General features: G+C 37.9%; 2 protein-coding genes across 2 annotated transcripts; both read right to left on the bottom strand.

Annotated features, from left to right (window-relative positions):
- Positions 1–3,467: 3,467 nt before the first annotated feature.
- Positions 3,468–7,392, bottom strand: LOC101296381 (probable serine/threonine-protein kinase At1g54610-like). The gene is made up of 10 exons (XM_004299282.1): positions 7,294–7,392; positions 7,045–7,245; positions 6,499–6,783; positions 6,037–6,354; positions 5,395–5,622; positions 4,980–5,077; positions 4,804–4,888; positions 4,179–4,712; positions 3,948–4,086; positions 3,468–3,798 (listed from the first exon to the last, which is right to left on the bottom strand). The coding sequence occupies exons 1-10, from the start codon at positions 7,390–7,392 to the stop codon at positions 3,779–3,781; spliced, it is 2,007 nt and encodes a 668-aa protein (XP_004299330.1). The 3' UTR covers positions 3,468–3,778.
- Positions 7,393–11,691: 4,299 nt separating this feature from the next.
- Positions 11,692–13,535, bottom strand: LOC101296102. Its single transcript, XM_004299281.1, has 3 exons — positions 13,127–13,535; positions 12,657–12,779; positions 11,692–12,007 (listed from the first exon to the last, which is right to left on the bottom strand). The coding sequence occupies exons 1-3, from the start codon at positions 13,398–13,400 to the stop codon at positions 11,850–11,852; spliced, it is 555 nt and encodes a 184-aa protein (XP_004299329.1). The 5' UTR covers positions 13,401–13,535; the 3' UTR covers positions 11,692–11,849.
- Between the last annotated feature and the right edge of the window lie 8,001 nt (positions 13,536–21,536).

Below are 21,536 nucleotides of genomic sequence, written 5' to 3'. Positions count from 1 at the left end.
GGGGGGGGGGGGTGGCTGGTTTTAGGGGATATGAGAGAGGCAGATGAAAATGATGTTTGTTTGGTTTTACTGTTTTCAAATTATTATTTTTCCTCATAATCACCGTTTGTTGATCCGTTAGTGGATGTGGTTGGTTCAAGTGCACCTTGGTGCACTGAATCCGCTCCGACCTTATTAATACATAACACACACACAATAGAGTGGACATATTGTGAGGCGACGGGTTTTTTCTTTTTTTCTTAACAATGTTAGGGTATCAAAGACTTCTTGGTCATACATTCATCGCTCCACGCTCTAATTATGTATTGGAGCACGGTTTATGACCGTTTTAACATATTTAATTGTCGTATATGATGTAATATAATATCTTGTCATCTTGACAGCTTCGTGATTCGAACATAATTTAAGAAACATACTCAGTTTATTTGTGATGATGTATTTTAACTATTTATATGCGAGAAGAAATATGCGTTTGTATCAATTTCATATAATATTAGTCAACTAGATTATATGTGTGGATCCACCACCACGTATTGAAGACATTTTACTAGCTAATAGGGTAAGGTTAATCATACTTGTTAATGGTTATCGTGGAAAGCTCGTTACGTGATCGTGTAACAACAAATCCGGCATCAATCCCCAAATTCTGCCTTTAGCAACTGTTGTGTGCGCAATGCGCCACTCTCTCTCACCCACGGTGATTTTCATCGTTAGGTACTACTAGACTACTAGCTGTGCCTTTTGCTTACGACACGTCACCACATCCCATCCAACGAAACGTTTCTTTCTTCTTCTTCTATTCCCTATTCCTCTACGTTTCCCGAAACGTACCCTTTTGCTCTTTCTCCAAAATACGACAGCTGCTCCGGACTGCTTAATGCTGTCGTTTAGCCACTGGAACCACGTGACGGAAAGATTGGAGGAGCCACGTGATTTGATCACGTGCTCTCAGCGAGTTAAGGCACCGGATCACCCCGTTTACTTTACTTTTACCTGGTATAATGAATGGACGGTGGATAATTAATGTAGGGTGCTGGACAAGCAATCCATGAAAGGTCATATTCATGCACAATTGCTCATAGCTAACTTTTCTTTGAACACATATTTTGATTACCTATTTAGGGGGTGGCCTTTTCTAAAAAATAAAAAGTGTGTTGATTTTTTGGTTTAGATACCCATTATAGCTTTTGATCGTTTCAATTAACTCATGTGGCAAAGTTGCTCGAATTGTTTGGTAGAAACCATTAATGTTTAAAATTGGAGTCTCAACTCCTATCAGTTTATAACTAGTAAGTTTAAGAGGTTTCCGGGTTCGTGCACTTACGGCGAGAAATTAGTCATTTGTTGGGTGACTCTCGTGGACCTTGATATGAATACTAAATGGGTGGTTGTGTTATAACTTGTTAAGTAACCCCTATTAAAAAAAACATTAATAACGTAACCAATATGACTTGTTATCTCACTCTCAATAGAAGAAAAAAAATTGATCGTTTCAACTATTATTGACGCGAACCACATCGAGAAAAAACAAAATTGTTATCGATATAATTGTTTGATTCATTCGTAGTAAGTTGGCGAGACAAATAAGATAAAGATAAAAGAAAGCGATTGAATTATCCTCTCCTCTTATATAAGTGAAGTAACGTGTTTACGTGTGGTGTGGAATCATGTCAATAGAATTTTGGAATAACTCATTGCATTATGTATAGAAAGCAAAATTTACCATGAAATCAATAGACATCGAATCGTCTTAATATTCCACAATAATAAGGTATTAACCCCATCGCTTATTAAATTTCTTGTAATGAAAGAAATAGTACAAGAGCAATGAAGCACACATGTGTGGTACGTACATGATCCAAACTATGATACCACGAGGCTCAAGTAGCTGCATTATTGCAAAGCATTTAACAAAAAGTCAACATAATAAAAGAGTCAGATATATATGATCATCATCATAGAGGTTTCCTGAAATGATTGCAGGCACTGCATGCATGGCATGTGCTCCCCGGTAGCATATTTCAGTGAAAGAATGTTACTATATGGGGAAGATGACTATGATGATGAAAGCGAGATCTCACCCTTCCCGATCTGGGATTTTTGCCGGAAAACCCGAACCCTTTTACCCGTTATGTCTCTGTTAAGGTAATTATGGGTAACAGTGGGTGTCGGTAATTTGCTTCAACGTCTCTGGTGTAATTGCAATCAAGGACCCACGTTCATCCAAATTATTGGGATAACCCCCTATCTTCCCATGGTGGTGTCACATTGGCCTAATCCTGTTCCACTTTGCCTTGCAATAATGGATGCCTGCATTTCAGACTGGTCTCCCCAATCGTCCCTGCCCTGGCTTCTTTAGGGTTTGTTTGGCCGATTTTCTTCCCTGCATGTCCTTCGTGAAGCAAACTTTCGATATTGGTTATGATCGTGGCAATGAGAATATATGTTTGGATCGAATATGTTTCATGCCACTTGTGGTTGTGGAGGCCTCCTCGGTTCTTAACTTCGGCCAACTAGGGATTGTTGTCAAGGCTTTGTTTTGTATTTTGTAACTTAATTCTTTTATAAAAAAATACAAGACCAAATAGAGGTTTACATTTGCTAATGTGGGTTTGTACGTGTCCTCATTCGTTTGGTGCGAGCTCACCAGCTACTTGTTGATGCGGATTGATTGTTATTGAGCTTGCTAGCACTTCTGCATGATCTTAAGTTGTGATTTGAATGAGATTTGCAACCCTTGAACTTATTTTTTGCATCTGCCTGGTGGTTTTACCTGGATTCCCATTACTGGAATGATAATGATTCTTGGACATGGGACTCCAGGACAAAGCTCACAAGCTGTAGTTGCTGCCAAGGTGGTTGCTATCAATTCCAGAAACACATATTCATATTAAGTTTGGGATATTTAGAAGACATCTATGGGCTAGGAGGATTATGGGATCAGCTAGGAGGTCTCAGTCATATTGTTGTCTTTTGTTTTCTGTTCTTTCCTTTTCTAAAAGCCCATAATTACATCTCAAACTTTCTCTTCCCCAAAAAGCCATAACTTCAGAATAACCAAGGCTATAGGATAAGTAAAGAGGCATGGGATTAATTTTTGCAAGCAGTTGGGTATGCCCTCAATGTTTTGAATGGATTAAATACCCATGGCTGGGACTTAAGCGAGATTGGAGGAGTTCTTGATGCAGTTAGAGTTATGATGCGTGAGTTTGAGGTGGTATCATGGAAGCATGTGAAGAAAAGGATGAACATAGTAGCTCATAGACTTGCTCGATCAGCTTTGACTAGGACAGAAGCTATGTACTGCAGAGAAAATGGTCCTGAGTGGCTACATGAGTTGGTTGATGTTAATAGGTTGAGCGAGGGGGGTCTCTGTTGAGACTTTTATCCCCAATCTGATGTAACCTCTTTGATTCAATAAAGTTTGTTTTTCAATAAGAAAAAAAAGAGTAAAGCGGCATGACAAGAACTTAAACAAGGCTTTTGCTATTAATCTAGATTCTATACATTGGCTTTGGGCTTTGCCAAAAGATTAGGAAAGAAAGAATAAATCAGGCAAAAAAAAACAGATTCAAAAAAAAGGGGAGAAAATGTAATCATTCTAAGTTTCTAACCAAAATATTCTATAGATTTTCAGTTTCTCAACTATCAGATATAGCAGCCTAGTCAGAGTATGGAAATGGTATCTACCAGGCTGAGACTTTGTATGTTCTGTTTTCATGTTGAGTTCTCTTCTTTTCTTCTTCTTGATGCAGTCAATTAGAACCTATCAGATAACTCACTTCCCTTGCTTCTTACCTGCGAATTCGGAAGTCATACTATTTAGCAAAAAAACCACCAAAAGTTTTAGTTTAGGACCTTATGCTGCTTGAGGATAATCTTGGTCAAACATTAATACTGAACTACATGGTAAAGTGTAAGTCTGAACTTGTACTAAAATCTTATACCTCTATAGAACCATGAGTTCCGCGTCGCCCTTCTGATCTGGCGCTCATGCCTTTCTAAAAATTCATCAACTTTATATGGTTGAGATAACAAGGGTCCTGAAAATTCAACCTTGTCTCCATCATCGTGAAATTGAAAACTCTGTTGCAAAACCAAAATTTAACAAGGTTAATGAAGTTGAGTAATATACATATATACACAGAACATATGGTTCTCATATTACATATACTCACCAGATCACTTTTAGTAGCAGCTACCCTTTCCTCTCTCTGATAAAGTGCCAACGATAATTCCTGCGAGTGATACCCATCAGACGCATCAAATGAATCTGGACGTCCAAGCTTTCCCCATTGATTCATCATTGCTAGCTTTGCAACCTCATATGAATCATATCCTCTAGAGTCGGTACACCCTCTATATTCACCATTTTCATGTGTCTTAGAGTCGAAGTTCTTCCTTGTATGCACTGCAATTGAAGGTTCTACCGTGTTAAATATGTGTCCTTTTGAGATAGATCGAGTATGAGATCTTCTAGAAGCATCATCTCTTCGTCTTTTTGCCCATGCGAAGCCACTTGATGTAGAAACCTCTAATGGTCCAGAGAAGGGAACATCTCCTTGAGATGCATTCTTGACATGTAAAGCCTCTTCTGCTTTAGAAGCTGGTGGCTTTGGCAACTCCCTGCTTATGATACCATTTTCTTGCTTGGTAATGTGTCCATTAGTGCCATTAATTTTATATGAACCTTGGATTTGGGTTGCGATGTCCTGCAAGATAAGGAAATATAGATCATTTACAATGAAAAGTATGTATCTCTACAGGTCTACATATAACATAGAGGATGAAAGAGACAGAGACCTCGACTGGAGCCAATTTACTTATTCCGAGTGATTTTCTTGTTGACTTTCTTGTTTCTCCACGAAGTCTACCACCAATCTTTTTCCTGATAATTCAGTGGAGGTACAAAATTTCAATATTCATCTTCTGGTTAGGACTATGGTAAATTCCTCATAAAAGAGAAAAAGAACCCTCACCTCTTTGCCTCCTCCCGATTTTTCGCGTCAATTTCTTTGCTAGGTGGGTAAATTGGCAAGCTTGATGGATGACAGGCATAAGGCTTCGTTTTGAAATACTGTAAGTGGCATATACAGAATGCTTATGAGAATCCGTGTGAGGAAGATCAATGCTTAATACGAGAAATTTTCACTTCATGCTCCATTCAGAGCATCAAGAACAAGAATCACAATGGAGGAAATGAGAGAAAGGAAAATGCTAATGGATAAAGTTCAAAATCAAGAATTACGAACTGTCACTTCTATAATGAAAAAAGACTTCAGAACACCAAGGTTTGGCAACAAAATAGTGACGGACATTAACTTGTGTGCGTGAGTGGACAATTGGTAGTTTTAGCAAACAAGACTAAACAATTCCATTATCTTGCATGATTACCTCAGATGCAAGAGCAGAGGAGGCAGTCCCACGCTTGTTTGGTTCTACAGAAAGAAGAGTCTCTAATAGGTTAAAAGTGGCTGCTGGCAAATCTTTAAAGGTCTCCTGCAGAGTACTGTCATAAGCTTGTTGGGGTTTAAATAGAGTTGCATGTGGAAGTTTGGACTTTTTCCAGTATTCTTCCGGCGGGGTGCCGCAGAGCTTGAAAATCTTGTGTAGTTGTTCAACCTGTCAGTGGAAAATTGTTTAAGAAGTCGAACTGGAAGAAACAAAGCAAAGTATGATAACTAACAATAGTCGTGAGAAATCTCAACATGCATATATCGCATATACTCTGGATGAGCGAATCAACCTAGTTGTTCTAATAACCTGATACATTTGTTAAGAGAATCAGACTTTGTGTAAAGCATAACTATAATGGAGGACTCTGCATTAATGATGCTGTTGATGAACATATTGATCATTTACCACCTAAACTATGGAAGTCTCTGCACGTGCAGAACATACATCATTTCCATATAAAACAAGTCCAGAGACACTCCTTTTAACTTTTTAAAGGTACCAAACTACTCAACAACATACTTCAGTCAAATCTAAACGACTAACATTATAATCAAAAACCAACTTTGATTAGTCAATCACCTCTGTTCGCCCTTGAAGAACATTTTTCCCAACCAGGAGTTCGGCAAATGCACAGCCAACACTCCAAAGGTCGATATAAGCTCCATAGGAAGTCGATCCAAGCAAAAGTTCAGGAGGACGATACCACAGAGTGACTACACGACTGGTAAGGGGTTGCCTATTCCCAGAATTACAGAAGTTTGCCAGTCCAAAATCAGCCATCTTCAAAATTCCTTCATTATTCACCAGAAGATTTGATCCTTTTATGTCGCGATGCATTACACCCCGCGAGTGACAATGATCAAGTCCAGACAACAGCTGCTTCATGTAACATTTAATCTGCCAAACAAAACCAATAACAACCATTTTAGCAAGAGCTTAGATAACAACAATAGATGAAACTATTCTGCTTGGTCTCAAAACACCCCAGCATGATATGCAACAAACATGTACTCACAAGGGCAAGGCAAGCAAACTGCAAACCTGTGCTTCACTGAACTTGATGTCGGGGTTAGACAAAAGCCCAGTAACGTCATGTTCCATGTACTCAAAGACAAGATATATGCTACACGACAACCGCGAAGTAATCAGGCCTTCCAACTTAATGACATTTGGATGGTCAAGCCTTCTGAGAATCAAGATTTCTCTCGCCATAAATCTGACGCTCTCAGGCTCAAAATTGTCGAACCGCACCTTCTTCAAAGCAACTAGCTTCCCAGTTTCCAGATCACGCGCTCGGAACACACTACTGTACGTACCCTGTCCAATCTGTACCAAAATTTGCAGTTCAGTAAGAACACACAAGAATCAAGCTGATAAAAACAGCTTATTCTTAATGTACTACAAGTTTACAACACCATTAAAGTTTCTTAGTTACAACTCCAAAAAATGCAAGCTTTTTTCTTTTTAAGAAATATAATTTATATAAAAACAATCAGAAATATCTGCACTAATCCAAAACTCTTCAACATTTTTCAATAAAAGCTAAAATCTTGTTCATACCACAAAAATCCAAACTTCAATTTCTACCTTTTCTAATTTCTCAAAGGCATCGGCGCGAAGTGGGACCCAGCCCTGAATGGCTTCGGCGGCGACGGCGCTGAGCCATCCCGGCCAGCCGGCGGCGACCTGCTCGCCCTCGACGTACCTCTGCAAATTACTCAACCGGAAACTCAACGACTCCGAATAGCTGCTCTTCTTCCTCGAACTCGCTCTCCCGGACTCACCCAACTCGCTCCCACTCAACTCACCCCCTACCTTCTTCTTCTTCTTCACCACCTCCCCGACCCGGCTCCGACCCGAATTCCCGACATTGTCCCCGGAGTGGTCGAACGCCGGCGTCACCGACACCGTCTGCTTCGAGCTCACGCACCCCATCCTCCGAACCCGCCGGACCGGATCGGGAAACTGTCAGCCGGGTCGGGTACTCCGACAAAAAAAACCCGAAACGCAGATTGGAAGTGGGGAATTGGAGAGGGCGAGAAGCAGAAATGATGAATTGGGTTTATATATAAACACACTCCCAAAGATAGAATGTTTTGCTGTTCCTTTCACCAAATGATTCACTTCCCGTCTTTTTATTTTTCTTTCTTTGCTCGTCACTTTTGATTTTCCGCGACGATTGCGGGAGATAATGGATTTTTATAAATTAAAAAAGACAGCGAGATCCGCGGAAAAGAGGCCCCAAAAAAATGGTTGCTTATTTTTTGTTTTTGTTCGGTTACGAAATGGGAAATACGGGGGAATTTGGGATTTGGAGGGACTTGAGATATTCTCTGGTTTTGTTTGGATTTGGTATTTTGTGTTTTTTCGAAATTGGTAGTACGCTACAAAAAAAATGGGCTGGCGAGTGGGGTGGGTCCGGGGGATTTGGATCCGTGATCCAATAAGATAGCGCGTGAGGATGTCGGTTGGGTCGTGGGTGGTTGTTGACCAATGGATTTGGAGTAGGTTTTTGTGTTTTTCTTATATTTTTGTCTTTGCCTGAAAATAAAAAATTTTGAGATGTGTTATGTGTATTATTCAAAAAGAAAAAAGATTTATTGAGATGCAAAATTTAGGTGTTAATTTTGAGTATAAGATGTCATGTATTCAGTTTTAATATAGTCTTCGATATAATGATATGTTATTTATCGTGTCATTTAGTTTTGACTTTAAAATTTGTGGAACCCTAATTAGGGTTTAGATGTAGATCATAGATGTCTGAGTAGGAGATGGGTTGATACTTGATAGTGAAAGAGGAGGAGAGAGAGTTGAATAAAGAAAAAGGGAAAGGAAAAGGGAAAGAGAAAGGTAAAAGGAGAAAGGTGAAATTTATACAATGATAATGATTTGTATAATTCTATGCAATTGCTACTTGTTGCTCCTAAAAATGCTACTACCTCTCTAGGATTTTGATCATTCTTTATCATTTTTGTTTTGTTTTGTAATCCACATGGTTTATAATATTGTCTAAAAGTCTGAACACACTAAACAGTTGCATAACAACTTTGTACTCTTCAATCTCATCGAATGTCAATTTGTTACGCTTCATCCAAATAGGACGTTAAATATGATATTTGGGAACCATTATAAGAAGTAAAACAAACATTTTAAGACAAATTTGGATGGAGCTTAAGAAAGTGGATACCACTAATGAAATTGAAAAGTATGTGTTACTAATTAAACTGAAACTACATAATCTAACATGATGTTTGCCTCAAATTTTAAGAAAGTAAACACCGTAAACTGAAATAAATTCTAATTTTACATGGTCAAATTTTTACATACGACAAGATAGACACTTGCAACTCCTTTTCGTAAGTGTCTTCTAAGTCGATCTTCTAAGGTACCACTTGATTACTTCATATGGTTCCCGAAAACAATGGGACAAGCACCTCCATAACCAACTTAGATTGAGACTTCACATTCCTCAAAAGCACAACTAGTTGATTTGTTGCAGCTGCCCTCTCCACCTTACTACTCTGAGAAAATGAAATTTCTTACATCAAAAGAGACTATTTGTTATGGTAGGAGTCTCTCAATGTGATGTAATTGTGAACATACATTATGACATTGACCTCCTCTTCAATCTCTAATCAGTCCCATTTTTAGATGCTGGAAATCAATTTTTTGTGCGGTTTGAAGCTATATGAGGATTTGGGGCCATTCCAATTCCATTGCTGAATACTATATATGTATAAAGTGGTTAGGTGCGAAACTACTGCTGCTCTTTAATAAAGTTTAAGAAAGTGAGCACACATGTAAAGCTGTGATCCTGTTACTTGAAGACCAGGGTTTTCATGAACAAAAATTACTCGAACTCAAAGGACAGCACTCGTAGAATTTTCTGCTCGGCAATCTCAACTTCAACTTCGAAACACTGTAGAACACTCTGTTTCTGTTTGTAAGTGCAACACATTTCCTGCAGTACAACGAGATATGTGTGCACTTGGGGTAAGTCACTGACCTTAAACTACCCAATAAATTGGAAGACAGTTCTAGCTATAGGGTAATGATCTTCATGCTCCTTGGAATTAATCACACATTTACTAAAGCTTCAGATCCTTGATCTGCAGACTATAAGCAGAAGCTGGTACTGAAAATTCTCTGGTTCAGGGTTTTTCTCCAGCTTTGCCATTAGTTTTTCACCAAACACTTTGTGATTATATTATAGTAAGAAGAGGATCTTTTAATTTTGATAAAAGTATCTCTTTCTCAAGTGAAGATGACTCCAAATGATCCATGATTGTTGTGGCATGTGAGTGTGCTCTTTCAAGCTATGATCGCTGCTTCCCATGATCCAATCAAGATCTATCCCTCATTGTACAAAGCTACTCAATAGCATGAGATGATGGAAAAGAACATATCTATATAGAAAACCACTAACAATGAGCCACCAAACGCCATTAGCACACTTTGTGGATTGACCAAGGCAGAAGGATGGAACCCAACACCTAATTTCAAAAACAGACCAAGCTTTTAAAATTGGAAGTGCCATAGTTTTATGATGTGTAACTGTGCAATTCAAACCCAATTAAATATCTTTATAAGCATGTAGTTGGAGTTAGGTCTACTTGTGTCACCACAAATAGACATATAGTCCACCAACCCTCACTCATCAAGTCAATGTTATGAGTAGCTTAATTTACTTCCATGTCTCCTTAGGTGAAAACATACAATATATCATATGTGGTAGCCAAACATAGAAGAACCATCCACAGACCTACCAAGCTACAGTTCCTCCTCCAAACTCCAATTGAGATATGTACATTTTTCTCTTTTGACATTTGACACTCTTGAACATTCTATCTGGAAAAGCACTAAAAGAATGATTGGATGCCCCAAAATGCTTGGTCTTGTGCATTTGTTGGTGCTTAATTATGAAAATCACTGCTGGTCATCTTTAATTCATACTATAAAACCATACAGAAGGTCAAAGTAATTGGGTTAATATCAAAGGTTATCATTACCTGTAATAGAAATGAATTGAGCTTCAATCATGGGTCAAGGTAGCTAAGTGTCTTTAGTCAATGCACCATCCTTTTCTTCTTGAACTAGAAATTAATTCTCCTTTTGATTACCCAAATTGCTAGCTACTGACCATGACCTGGTTTCCTGAGTCTTACATTTAACAAAACAGCGGTCTTGTTCTCTAGTATTCCAAGATGCTCATTGAGAAAAATGACTTGTTCAAATGTTCTGAGAAGAATCATTGATCAAACTAAATCAACCAAGATTCCAATTGCAGGGTTGGCCACATGCTGCTCTTGGCCATCAGTCCATCACAGACTTTATCGCATCAAGACAGAGATTACATTCATATTTAGTTGACAATTAAAAAGGCACGAGTCTTTGTAGATTCCTTGTAATCAGTGTCACTGGTCAACCCAGATTGAACTCAACTTCAATCCCAGGTTGGAAGAAACACAAAGACAAATACTGATGCCATTTCCATTTGATTGGATCACTGATATGACAATACTTGTGCAAAACGAGTCAAAGCAGTGAATTATTTTGATCCTTTAGACCAACTTGGAGGGATTTAGTGTTTCAGAGTTTGATCCTTTTGTTGCTGTAAGCTTGGACAACAAGCGAAATTCAGCATTCAGAGCCCTAGAGTGATAGGACTGGGGAGTAAAATTCAGCTTGGAACATCTCCAGGGTAATTTGTAGTAACCAGGAGCATTGCCCTAGTGTGGAGTTGTAGAGACATTTTACGAGTATCGACAGGTTTTCTTTTATGAGAAATTAATGATCATTGGCGGGTTGCTTTCAACATTGTTACATCCCACCGACGATGTTAAACAAGAAGGTGCAACCGTGCAAATATTTTGAAGCAGCTGAAAATGGCAAAGCCATTACAGGATCGAAATGAAAACATAAATGAAAACATTTGCAAATGCATTGAGTGGGTTAAGGAAACACATTCTTCAAGTACTAGCAGATCTGCCGGAGATATTAAGGAATTCAATTGCATCAACAACAGGGAAAGAAAAACTCTAGACTGTAACCAGGTACAACCGAAAATTTTGATATCAGCATGTTATTATTTGATGATGTATTTTTTTTTTCTTTGAATTATGCATTTCAATAGAACTCTAGGCCTCTAGCTGATACTGAAGTTCAAGCTAAATGGCAATACTTTGTTCCATTTCCATTGACTTATCAAGATGACCAAAAGTTACAGTCACAAATGTAAAATTATTCAGCTGTATAGTATATGTTGATCGGATGGATATAATCTGTCTAATGCTTTTAGCTTTTCAAATGACTATCCAAATCCTCATTTTGAAATCACTACATTCCAATTGCCTACAAGAATTCAAGGAATCAGGTACTCTCAGCCTTATTTGTTATAGAGCCTCACTGCTATGCGGCAACTTGCAAGCAGCAGTTTTGTCTTTTGACTTGACCTGGCCAAGCATCTCAGCTACAGTTCTGCATCGGCACTGATTTCCTGGCCGGATCACATCCCCATAGACAGCCATTTCAATTATGTCAAGCTCCTTATCTGCAAGTTATTGATGATGCAAGGCTTTGTTACTGGTTCTATTAAGTGCTACAAGAACAATAATGTGAAAGGCTAATACATTAAGAAAATGATGTAGCTTTAAAAATGAATTTGCATAATGGCTTCCAAAGGCCAGGAGGGCTTCAAATAAGATAGCTCACCAAACAAATCACAATCTTGAGTTAACCTCAGAAAGGCATCTTAAGTTTGGATTATTATTGGCAAGACCTATGACCAGATCAACATCAAAGTTCACTAGCATGTAGTGATTGAAGATTTTCAAGTGTTATCTCACTCTTTTTGTGGACTTAAAGCAGGAAAACAGTTCTCCAAATCTTTGAACAATGCATTTTGGGATGATAAAGCAAGATCAACTAGACTAAGAAAGCACATTCTAAGTGTTGATTATAGACGTGGAAAGTAGAAACCGACTACATAGGAGATTAGTCAAGTCCACAATCTTTCTATACTCTGGGACAGAAAGTTTAACACTAATTCTGTAACTTGAGACAGAGTAGTATTGTAGTAATGTACCTCCCGAGAAGCAATAGATACCAACACAAGAATGAACTCTAGGAAGTTATAACCTACACAGAACAGAACATTCAACTAATACAAAAGAATGAAGTAAACAAGGCAGCACACATACCTGTAAACTTGACATCACAAGAATAGCCTTTCAATTCTTTCTCGTCGACCTGCTCTTTGTTTGATTTGAATCTGTTCACTCTTGTTTGAAGAATCTGACAATTCTCCGCTACGGATTCACCACCTACATGACAATCCCAAATCTCAACAAAATCACCACCAAAACAAAGAAAACAAAAAGACAACAGCTTTGAAGCCTTATTCCCCAACATTACTAAGCTCTTGCATACCCAAAATGCCAAATCAAGTAAACAACATTACACTCCTTGCTACCAAGCAATCCAACACTACAAAGCCCAATCTTGGACATGACTACACTATTTGAGAAGCAAAGCACAAAAAACCCAATTCAATAATGAGCTTAAGCAACCAGTATATGCACTAAAATTGACGAATTCCAAATACCCAGATCAAAATTATGAATGTAAATCCCAAAAAGGAACTGAAGGAGAAACAGAGAAAAGTAGGGACCTTTGGAGAAGGGTAGTATGTGATCGTACTCGAAGCAGAGGCAGCCCTGGCAGTTGCAGAAGCGCTTACAGACAATGTTGCCGGCGGCGTCTTTGCGCCACCGCTCAGGGTGTCGACCTGGCACTATTGCGGCGTTTGCCCAGCACTTGCTCTTCGCTTTTGGGTCGAAGAATCGCGGCCTATCTTCGTTGTTACTGTTAGTACTATTGTTACTGCCACCACGAGAACGATGAGGCGATGAAGAAGATGATGATGTTGAGGAACTACTACTCATGTCTTTCTATCTCTCCCTCTGATTGGTTTGTGAGAGCGAATAGGAGATAGAACAGATGAAGAAGCTGATCTTCGAAAGTTCTATTGTGTTTTACCCTGAAGACACGAGTCGTTACTTGCTAATAGCAATTGTTCTACACATTTTTAAGATTCTTGTGGAAATTTATCTTGCTGTATTTATTTTAATTTTTTTTTTTGTAGAATAGTATGCAACATTAACCTTCGAATAGTACGCAAAGAATTGCTCCAACAAGTCCTGTCATTATGACAATGGTCGAAAGTATCCCACATAATGAGATGTAGGAAAGCAATCTCAGGTCCTTCAACCACAATTAAGATCAAACTATAAATTCTATGATGTTGTGATGAAACTGGGTATTCTCACCATGGTTGCTTTAATCGACCACGTATTAGATTGCAAGACTGAAGAGGTCTGTTTGCCAGGTTGTTGCTGACTTGGCCGACTTACAGACATGGATCCGAGTTTCAAGTTTGAAGCTTCTACTTCTGCCTAGTTTATAAACCAGAGACGGACATAGTTCTAGTTTTTTTTGTTGTTTTTGACTTTTTAAAATGGTGGGCCCCGCTAAACCCACATTATTTGTTTTTTATTTTTAATTCATTTTAACGATGGATCCACAGTATGTTAGACCCTTAGAGCATCTTCTATGATAGGCTAAATTCTTAGCCAAATTTTACCTATAAAACAAGAATATTCTGTAAAATCTTTTTTTAGTTTACCAAAATCTCCCACCGTAAACTAAATTTTTAGCCAAATTTATAGCTTTTTGGCTTTAAAAAACACTCCCACCATAAGCTAAATCTAAAAATAAAGTCATTTATTTTTCTCTTCTTATATATTTGTTTAAATCAATAATTACTCATAAAAAAAATATTATATAAATATATTCGATATGGAGCTCATATGAAAGATCTCGTCGAGATATTCGCGATGATTGTGAGTAACAAATTTTTAATTTTGATGATAGTATAAATTTAAAGGAGAAATGTAAAGTTAAACAAAATAACATTTAATTTTAGCTTACAAACTTCATAAGCCAAATTTGGCTTACAAAATAGCTCAAACCAAATTTTTTATCTTGGAAAATGTAATTTAGCTTATGGTGGGAGTTAACATAGGCTAAATTTGGTTTTTTAGCCTATGATAGGAGATGGTCTTAAAACTATAGACCGTCTAGATGCAGCACGTGTTTTGACCCATATGATTTGTTTTTCTTTTCAATTTTTCCATTTTAATTCCATTTAAAGGATGGACCCCACAGTGTGTTAGGATCATGACACTGTGAACCTCCTAGACGCAGCGCGTGTCCATCTAGCCACATGATTTTATTTTTCTTTTTCTATTTTTAAATTTTATTTACTTTCCTTTATATTGCGTAAGCCATTACACCAAATCAAATCTGAAAAAAGTTTTAGATATTTTTCTTTTCCTCCTTTTATTTAAAGAGAGCGAACACATCTCGTCGCACTTTCTATTTTTCCTCTCGAATTCATTTAGAGTAGATTCCGATATGTACAATGACATAGGATTACAGACTTCGAGAGGGTCGGGAAGCAATGGCTACATCTAGACCAACGACATTATTGTGTGTGTGGTACCATTCTTTATAAAGAATAATTCTTCACGTTTTTGATGTGAGATTCCAAATTGCTCTAATCTAAGCCACGCTTTCCCAACACTAAGTAATCATCAATAAATCTAACAGAGTAACATTAATCAGACCATGCACGAAATATATACAAGTGAAATGTAGAGATCGATCAAGCATACTGCTAGGTTTGGATGAGAGAAAGCGAGAGCAATGAGTAAGCAAAGACGACTATGAGAGAAATATGAGAGAATGGAGCTAGCGAGGTGTGGTGGTTCGTTATATTATATTATATATAGGGAATTTGGGGAGACTTCATGCACTTCTTATGCAAAGAAAAAGTGTGCGTTTGTGGAGCCTCGCATTCGCCACTTGTAAAAAACTTTTTCTTTTCTTCCATTTATGTAATTATTAGAATTATTACATCCACTGTTGACCTAATTCTTCTCTCGCAGAGTGTTGGCCTCTTGAAGCTCATTGTCACCTCAACACACATCAACCTGCATCTGCACCTCCGTTCACCATTAATCTACTGCGTATCAGTTTTTGCTGTAGTTTAGCTCCTTATTTTGTCTCTTTTATGTTTTGGCTAGTAGTAATATTTTGTTGTATCCCAAGAAGTGTGGTGGTCCTGCACCACACTTTTACTGTTTTACGGTTACAGCTCCTCTCTCTTATATGTATGAATCTCCTCTCGTTTTACTGTTTTCCTTATTTTATTCCTTGCTGCTTTTTGAGCTCGCCTCCGTCGTCTTGACCTAATTCGACTCCTCCAACCTTTCTTCAGGTCCCTTCTCTCTCCTCTTACCTAATCTTTCTCTCTCTGGAAACTCTCCACCGAGCCGGTTTATAGGCTAGGGCCTCTCACGCAAAGTAGGGTTTAGCCTCGACATTAGTGTGTGTGTGTGGTACCACTCCTTATAACCAAAGGATAATTCTTCATATTTCTGATGTGGGATTCCAAAGTGCTCTAATCTAAGCCACGCTTTCCTAACACTAAGTAATCATCAATAAATCTAACAAAGTAACATTAATCAGACCATGCATGAAATATAAACAAGTGAAATGTAAAGATCGATCGAGCTTACTGCTAGGTTTGTATGAGAGAAAGCGAGAGCAATGAGTAAGCAAAGACGACTATGAGAGAAATATGAGAGAATGGAGCTAGCGAGGTGTGGTGGTTCGTTATATTATATTATATATAGGGAATTTGGGGAGACTTCATGCACTTCTTATGCAGAGAAAAAATGTGCGTTTGTGGTGCCTCGCATTCGCCACTTGTAAAAAACTTTTTCTTTTCTTCCATTTATGTAATTATTAGAATTATTACATCCACTGCTGACCTAATTCTTCTCTTGCAGAGTGTTGGCCTCTTGAAGCCCATTGTCACCTCAACACACATCAACTTGCATCTGCACCTCCGTTCACAATTTCCTTATACACCTCCGTTCACCATTAATCTGCTGCGTATCAGTTTTTGCTACAGTTCAGCTCCTTATTCTGTCTATTTTCTGTTTTGGCTAGTAGTAATATTTTGTTGTATCCCAGGAAGTGCGGTGGTCATGTACCACACTTTTACTGTTTTACGGTTACAGCTCCTCTCTCCTATATGTATGAATCTCCTCTCGTTTTACTGTTTTCCTTATTTTCTTCCTTGTTGCTTCTTGAGCTCGCCTCCGCCGTCCTGACCTAATTCGACTCCTCCAACCTCTCTCCAGGTCCCTTCTCTCTCTTCTTACCTAATCTTTCTCTCTCCGAAAACTCTCCACCGAGACGGTTTACAGGCTAGGGCCTCTCATGCAAGGTAGGGTTTAGGTAAGGTTTAGCCTCGACATTAGTGTGTGTGTGTGGTACCATTTCTTGTAACCAAACGATAATTCTTCACGTTTTTGACGTGGGATTCCAAAGTGCTCTAATCTAAGCCATGTTTTCCCAACACTAAGTAATCATCAATAAATCTAACAGAGTAACATTAATCAGACCATGCACGATATATATACAAGTGAAATGTAGAGATAGATCAAGCTTACTGCTAGGTTTGGATGAGAGAAAGCAAGAGCGATGAGTAAGCAAAGACGACTATGAGAGAAGTATGAGAGAATGGAGTTAGCGAGGTGTGGTGGTTCGTTATATTATATTATATATAGGGAATTTAGGGAGACTTCATACACTTCTTATGCAGAGAAAAAGTGTGCGTTTGTGGAGCCTCGCATTCACCACGTGTATTTAAAAAAAAAAAAACTTTTTTTCCTTCCATTTATGTAATTATTAGAACTATTACATCCGCTGCTAACCTAATTTTTCTCTTGCAGAGTGTTGGCCTCTTGAAGCCCATTGTCACCTCAACACACATCAACCTGCATCTGCACCTTCGTTCACCATTTCCTTATGCACCTTCGTTCACCATTAATATGCTGCGTATCAGTTTTTGCTGCAGTTCAGCTCCTTATTCTGTCTCTTTTCTGTTTTGGCTAGTAGTAATATTTAGTTGTATCTCAAGAAGTGTGGTGGTCATGTACCACACTTTTATTGTTTTACGGTTACAGCTCCTCTCTTCTATATGTATGAATCTCTTCTCGTTTTACTGTTTTCCTTATTTTCTTTCTTGTTGCTTTTTGAGCTCGCCTCCGCCGTCCTAACCTAATTCGACTCCTCAAACCTCTCTCCAAGCCCCTTCTCTCTCCTCTGACCTAATCTTTCTCTCTCCGGAAACTCTCCACCGAGCTGGTTTACAGGCTAGGGCCTCTCACGCAAGGTAGGGTTTCTGGTCTCGAATTGTGCTTCGAATTGTGGATTTCCGTGTTAATTTGTGTATGCAATGTAAGCAAGTACTGAGTGAGGTTTTTGTATTGCAGCAAGTTTCAATGTTAATTTATGATATTGATTCAACATCATCATCATCATCTTACTGGTACGGTTTTCTCGTTGTGATTTCGTGTTGAAAGTTATGGATTGGGTATGTTTTTGGCATGTGTTTCAGAAGTTGGATTGGGTGGTAATAGAAAAGGATTGAGGCAGGATGTGCCTACAAGATGGAATTCAACTTATTTGATGCTTGACAGTGCACTCTTCTACCGATATGCTTTGGAGAACTTGGGGGTGAGCGACACTAACTTTAAGTTGTGTCCTAAAGATGAAGAGTGTGATAAGATGGAGACGATAAACAAGTTCCTAGGGGAGTTTTTTTTATGTAACCAAGTTGTTTTTTAGAACAAAATATCCTACATCAAACTTGGTCTTCCCAAAAGTGCTTATTATTCAGCACAATGTAGAGCAAGCCATGAAAGATGATGATTCCTTTATGAAACGAATGGGGGAGGAGATAAATTTGAAGTTCAAGAAGTATTGGTCGGATTATTGTAGTATCTTGGGGATTGCAGTTGTTTTGGATCCACGGTTTAAGATGGAGTTTGTGGAGTGGACTTATGACATACTTTATACTTTATGGTCGGGATTCTTCATAGTTGAAGGATTTTAGTGACACATTGTCATCGTTATATGGTGCTTATGTGGAGAGCTTTAATCTCCATAGTTCAAGCTATCCAACTCATTAGAGCTCGTCTTAAGCACAATGCAAGCATAATATATTGGAGGTAAATAAAAGTGTTATATAATTGTCTTGTAGTATGTTGTTGTGTACTTGTTTTCATACTCTTAAGCTATTTCTATATTTGCAGGATTTTGATGTTCATTATAGAAGTGGTTATAGTTCAAGCTTGAGGAGTGAATTGAGCAAATATCTGGACGAAGCAAGGCTGGATAGATCGATGGAGTTGGATATACTTCCTTGGTGTAAGATGGAGCAACATCGATATCTTATCCTTTTCCATATGGCTCGTGATGTGTTGACGATATCCCTATCTCTACTGTTGCATCTGAGTCGGCTTTCAGCATTGGCAGTCGAGTTATGGACCAGTATCAGAGTTCGTTATTGCCTGATATTGTATTATTGTTCAAGCTTTGTTGTGTACTCGTGATTGGATTTTCGGAAAAAAAGGTAAAATAAATATCAATTTAGTTTTGTTTCATCATAATATTAATAAAAACTTTTTTATTCTTTTAGAGAAGGAGAGTGTGAGCGTGGATAATCTTACTGAGGATATTTTCCATATGACATTGTTTGACCATCATGATGCATTGGAGGAACAAGAAAGCTTCTCTTAAGGAGAAAAATTTAAATTATGTATTTTGTTTAATGAATATTTGTTGAATTATCATTTTATCTCTTAAGGTTTTGAATTTTTGTTCATACTGGTGTATTTTCATTCTGAAGAAGCTAGTATTTGGTTTGAGAGAGTTGATATTAATAGTTTATGGAGGTGAATTTGACTGATATAATACTATGGTGTTGCAGGTTGTGAGCAATTTGACTGATAAACTTTGGGGTGTAAATTTTTTTTTTATCTCATTAAAAAAAAGATCTTCACAAATTCAAGGGGTTTAGGAAAAAAATAAAAAATTCGCGTGCTTAACGGGTTCCAACGGAAACCCGTAAACCCATCGGGCTCGGCCCAGTTTGACCTGTTAGCTAATGGGTTTAACCCGTTAAGAATCAGCCCGTGACCGCACGAACCCGGCCCGTTGTCAAGCCTCGCTGGCTGGGCATCTGTTGTGTGGAAGATTACTAAGGAGTAAGGATGGGGAGGATGTTATATATGTTGAAAAGAAAAGTAAGTCCCTAAGTCCTTGCTCTTCCTTCAATCCCTCGCCGCATTTCAATTTCGTAATGACACTATGTAAAGAAGATTAAACTACTTTCGGTTGTGGATTTTGTCAAACATTTGAATGGAATTAATCAGTCCTTGTTTGTGCTCCCTGTTGTTTTGTTAACAATTGCCTATAATGCTTTGGACAACCAGCCTTATAGTTGCAAAAGTGAATTTACAGGTGCTGTGAGCTCCCAACACACGAGGAATTTTAAGCACATTGTGTTTTTCGTCTTGATGATTGTTGTCCTGAAATGTCCTGCTGCTGTTATTTACCCCTTTCTCCCTGTTGATGAGACATGCAAGTAATGAATAATGAAAGTCCCACTTAACTGGTTTCTTCACGAATCTTTCAAGCAAGGAAGAAAAAATCAAAAGTTTTGGCAATATTTCAATGAAACTTTCGATTTTTTCACCTAGGGATATATATTTCCCCTCCCAAGCATTTCTCGTCCGAAACTCTCGATATTTCCCGATATTTCCGAAAAATCCCGATATTTCCAACCAATACTAGTGAAAATTTTGTTCCTCATAGGTCTTCTACGTGGTTTTAAAACATTCATGTAATTCCATGTGAAATGTATCATATGTATATAAGTCGTGATGACCTAGCCTCTCTTTGGGTTTCTAGCCATAAAAAAAAAAAATGTTTAAAAAGTAAACTTTTAAGAATTATTAACGGTTCAACACTAACTTTTTCACCTTAACTTACTACAACTCCATATAGATCAATGTTTATTCAAGGTTTTCATTTCAAATATAGTACGTAATATAAAAAACAAACATTTCTTAAAGTTTGGTTTAAAATTTTCTCATTTTTTTACTACAATCGATATTTCCCCGAAATTTCCATATTCTAGAGGGTCGAAATTTCCGTAATCATCGAAATTTTCTTCCTTGCTTTCAAGTAAATGTTAATCAAAGTCATTATGTGATTTACTTTCGGGTTATTTTGATTTTTCAAAAGAATCGTTTCCATGCTTCTTCATGCCAAATGTTCCTCAAATTTTGAAACATAGATTTATAAGTATTAGTCTGCAGTTCATGTCTATGTGCTATATTTGAGTCTCATCATCCATTTCAGGTTGGAGCTGATATTGATGGAAAAATTGACGAAGCCACTGCTAGTTTAATTCTCGATTCAAGGCCTTCGAAAGTCGTGTCAAGTGATTTGACTGTAAGTTGAAGCTTGTTAAATTAGTTTATAGTTTACTATTCTTAATGTTCTCTAATACGAAGTTGTATATTGCTGTTTTCTCCCTTCTAATGCAGGTACTAGTGAAGTGTTCACTGATATATATATATATATATATATATATGGACTTTATGGGTCGTTCTGATGGGAGATCTGTTAAATAGATTCTTTTCCATATGGCTCCTTAAAGCTTGTATGATAATTCTTTTCGGTGCTTTTTTTTTCACCCAACTTTCTTTGGAATGCACAATATGAGGGGCTATAAATAGGGAAGCGCTGGACTACGCCTACGTATGGTACGCCAAGGTAGGTCCTGATACGTGGCATCGTTTTGTCCACAAATTTTGAATTTTAAAAGCATAAAAGTAAATATCTGACTTAACTTCTGTATCATCCGTCATAGTTAATTTTTACGGGCGTTTATGTCAAATCTCCTATAATCTTAACCCCAAAGGGATTCAGATCCTCTCCTAATAAACCTCTGCTAATACTTCCTAATAAGAAGATCTTGACCGTTTATTTTCAATAGACGGCCAATATCTCTCATACTCTTAACTCAAGCCTATTTCTCATCTATTCTCTTATTTCTGTCTCGACTCTCCATCAAATTCTCTCTCTCTCTCTCT

The sequence above is a fragment of the Fragaria vesca genome, linkage group LG5 (genome assembly GCF_000184155.1).
Source record: "Fragaria vesca subsp. vesca linkage group LG5, FraVesHawaii_1.0, whole genome shotgun sequence".
In the NCBI taxonomy this organism is placed as follows: Eukaryota; Viridiplantae; Streptophyta; class Magnoliopsida; order Rosales; family Rosaceae; genus Fragaria; species Fragaria vesca.
The sequence above is the reverse complement of the archived record's forward strand: the minus strand, read 5'-3'. Positions and strand labels throughout refer to the sequence as shown.

Excerpts from the sequence above, each read along its gene's own strand:
- LOC101296381 (XM_004299282.1), bottom strand. The coding sequence starts at position 7,392 with ATGGGGTGCGTGAGCTCGAAGCAGACGGTGTCGGTGACGCCGGCGTTC. Across the intron at positions 6,355-6,498 it reads TCAAGTTCAGTGAAGCACAG|ATTAAATGTTACATGAAGCA; the intron begins GTTTGCAGTTTG and ends TTTGTTTGGCAG. Across the intron at positions 5,078-5,394 it reads CCTCTGCTCTTGCATCTGAG|TATTTCAAAACGAAGCCTTA; the intron begins GTAATCATGCAA and ends TGCCACTTACAG.
- LOC101296102 (XM_004299281.1), bottom strand. The coding sequence starts at position 13,400 with ATGAGTAGTAGTTCCTCAACATCATCATCTTCTTCATCGCCTCATCGT. Across the intron at positions 12,780-13,126 it reads CATACTACCCTTCTCCAAAG|GTGGTGAATCCGTAGCGGAG; the intron begins GTCCCTACTTTT and ends ATTGTCATGTAG. Across the intron at positions 12,008-12,656 it reads TTGTGATGTCAAGTTTACAG|ATAAGGAGCTTGACATAATT; the intron begins GTATGTGTGCTG and ends AATAACTTGCAG.